Raw genomic sequence first — 1,389 nt, 5'->3', positions numbered from 1 at the left:
AACAGAAAAGACTGTAAGTAAAGTCTAACAATCGTATTACTTAAAATTTCTGCCAAAATAAAATATCAAGAGATCTGGACTTATGGTTGAGGCCATCATTAAAGTGTATGTTACTACCAATGAAGAAGTAACTTTCAATTAAAAAACCAAACACATCTTTACATTTCCTAAAACCAGGCAAAAAAAAAAATACTTTAAAAAATCATATCCATCTTAAACTAATTAGATATTCAAAAGCAGGGCTTGAAAAACCCACAGCACAGCTGTGACATGAAAATGAACTTGACAGACAAGCTGATTCAGCTGGAAGGAAAAAAAAAAAAAGGAGGGAAAAAGTATCATTTAAATGTATGAAACCCACACCTGGAAATGAAGGTTAGCAGTTTGGAAATACACACACACAAAAGTGTTAGAATTCAGGAAAACCTGCATTCTTGTGAAAAACTCTAATGCAGTTTACAACAGACTGTCCTACTGACAAGCTGTGATTTTCCTAATCACAAGAGATGGTGACTCAAATGAACCCTTGGGACACATGAATCTCTGCTTACATGTTTTTACTGTGATCGAAAGTAAGAATTCAATAAAATTCTTAACAGTACATAAAACTAAAAGTACAACAGAAGAAGAATTCTATTTCTAAATAGTCATAGCTCTAAGCGGTCAGGCTACTACTGACCAGAACTTGGTCAGGATAAAAAGTTATTTCTGATAAGGGAATTAGGTCACATGCTGAAATATACCTCAACACAACTGACCTAAAGAAGCATTATGACCTAAGATGCACATTCTTTTCCTCCCTGGTTTTGACATCTCATGGTACCACTGCAGGTTACACATATTCACGCTAAGCAGAGGAATGTGCTCATATCAAAAGGACCACAAAGCAAGGCATACTGACAAAAGGTAAACAACAGGCAGGTCAAGCTGTTCTATCTGAACATGACAATCTATACATATCCCAGATTCTCCATCTCATTCCTGTACCGCTGTTCAGACACCTTGCTTTTATGCTGCTTGCTCTCTAAATGCTGCCGGAATTCCATCTCTTCGCCAGCCCCAACATTACACATAGAGCAGTAAAACTGGCCGCTGGGAGTAACACACATGGCTAGGTCACGTGGAATTCTCTGCCGAGAGCGGGGATTGAAGTAAGGACCTGCTAAGGCAAAGAGATAAAAGTAAACACATTCACTTCAAAATAATCACTTAAGTGAATGGTGGGCTGACCAAACATCACTATAATCTCTAATTCTTCTTATTTATTTAATTTCAAGCTCAAATTATAAAATTCACAGATTCTTAGCTTGAATATGAAATTAATGATACTTTCAATTATAACTTTATACAGATTCAATCTGAAAGGACAAAATAAATCCTCCAACTACT

At 36.1% G+C, this 1,389-nt stretch overlaps 1 protein-coding gene across 1 annotated transcript in view; it reads right to left on the bottom strand.

Moving 5' to 3' along the window:
* Positions 1-950: 950 nt before the first annotated feature.
* ZMAT3 (zinc finger matrin-type 3) overlaps positions 951-1,389 on the bottom strand; it is a 51,277-nt gene continuing 50,838 nt past the window's right edge. Inside the window, exon 5 of the mRNA XM_007948283.2 lies at positions 951-1,159. Coding sequence (XP_007946474.1) covers positions 951-1,159 — 209 coding nt within the window. The remainder of the gene's footprint in view (positions 1,160-1,389) is intronic.

Source organism: Orycteropus afer, unplaced genomic scaffold, assembly GCF_000298275.1.
Source record: "Orycteropus afer afer isolate SDZICR_OR568_19922 unplaced genomic scaffold, OryAfe1.0 scaffold00210, whole genome shotgun sequence".
NCBI lineage: Eukaryota > Metazoa > Chordata > Mammalia > Tubulidentata > Orycteropodidae > Orycteropus > Orycteropus afer.
Note: the sequence above shows the minus strand (reverse complement) of the source record. Positions and strands in the feature narration are given on the sequence as shown.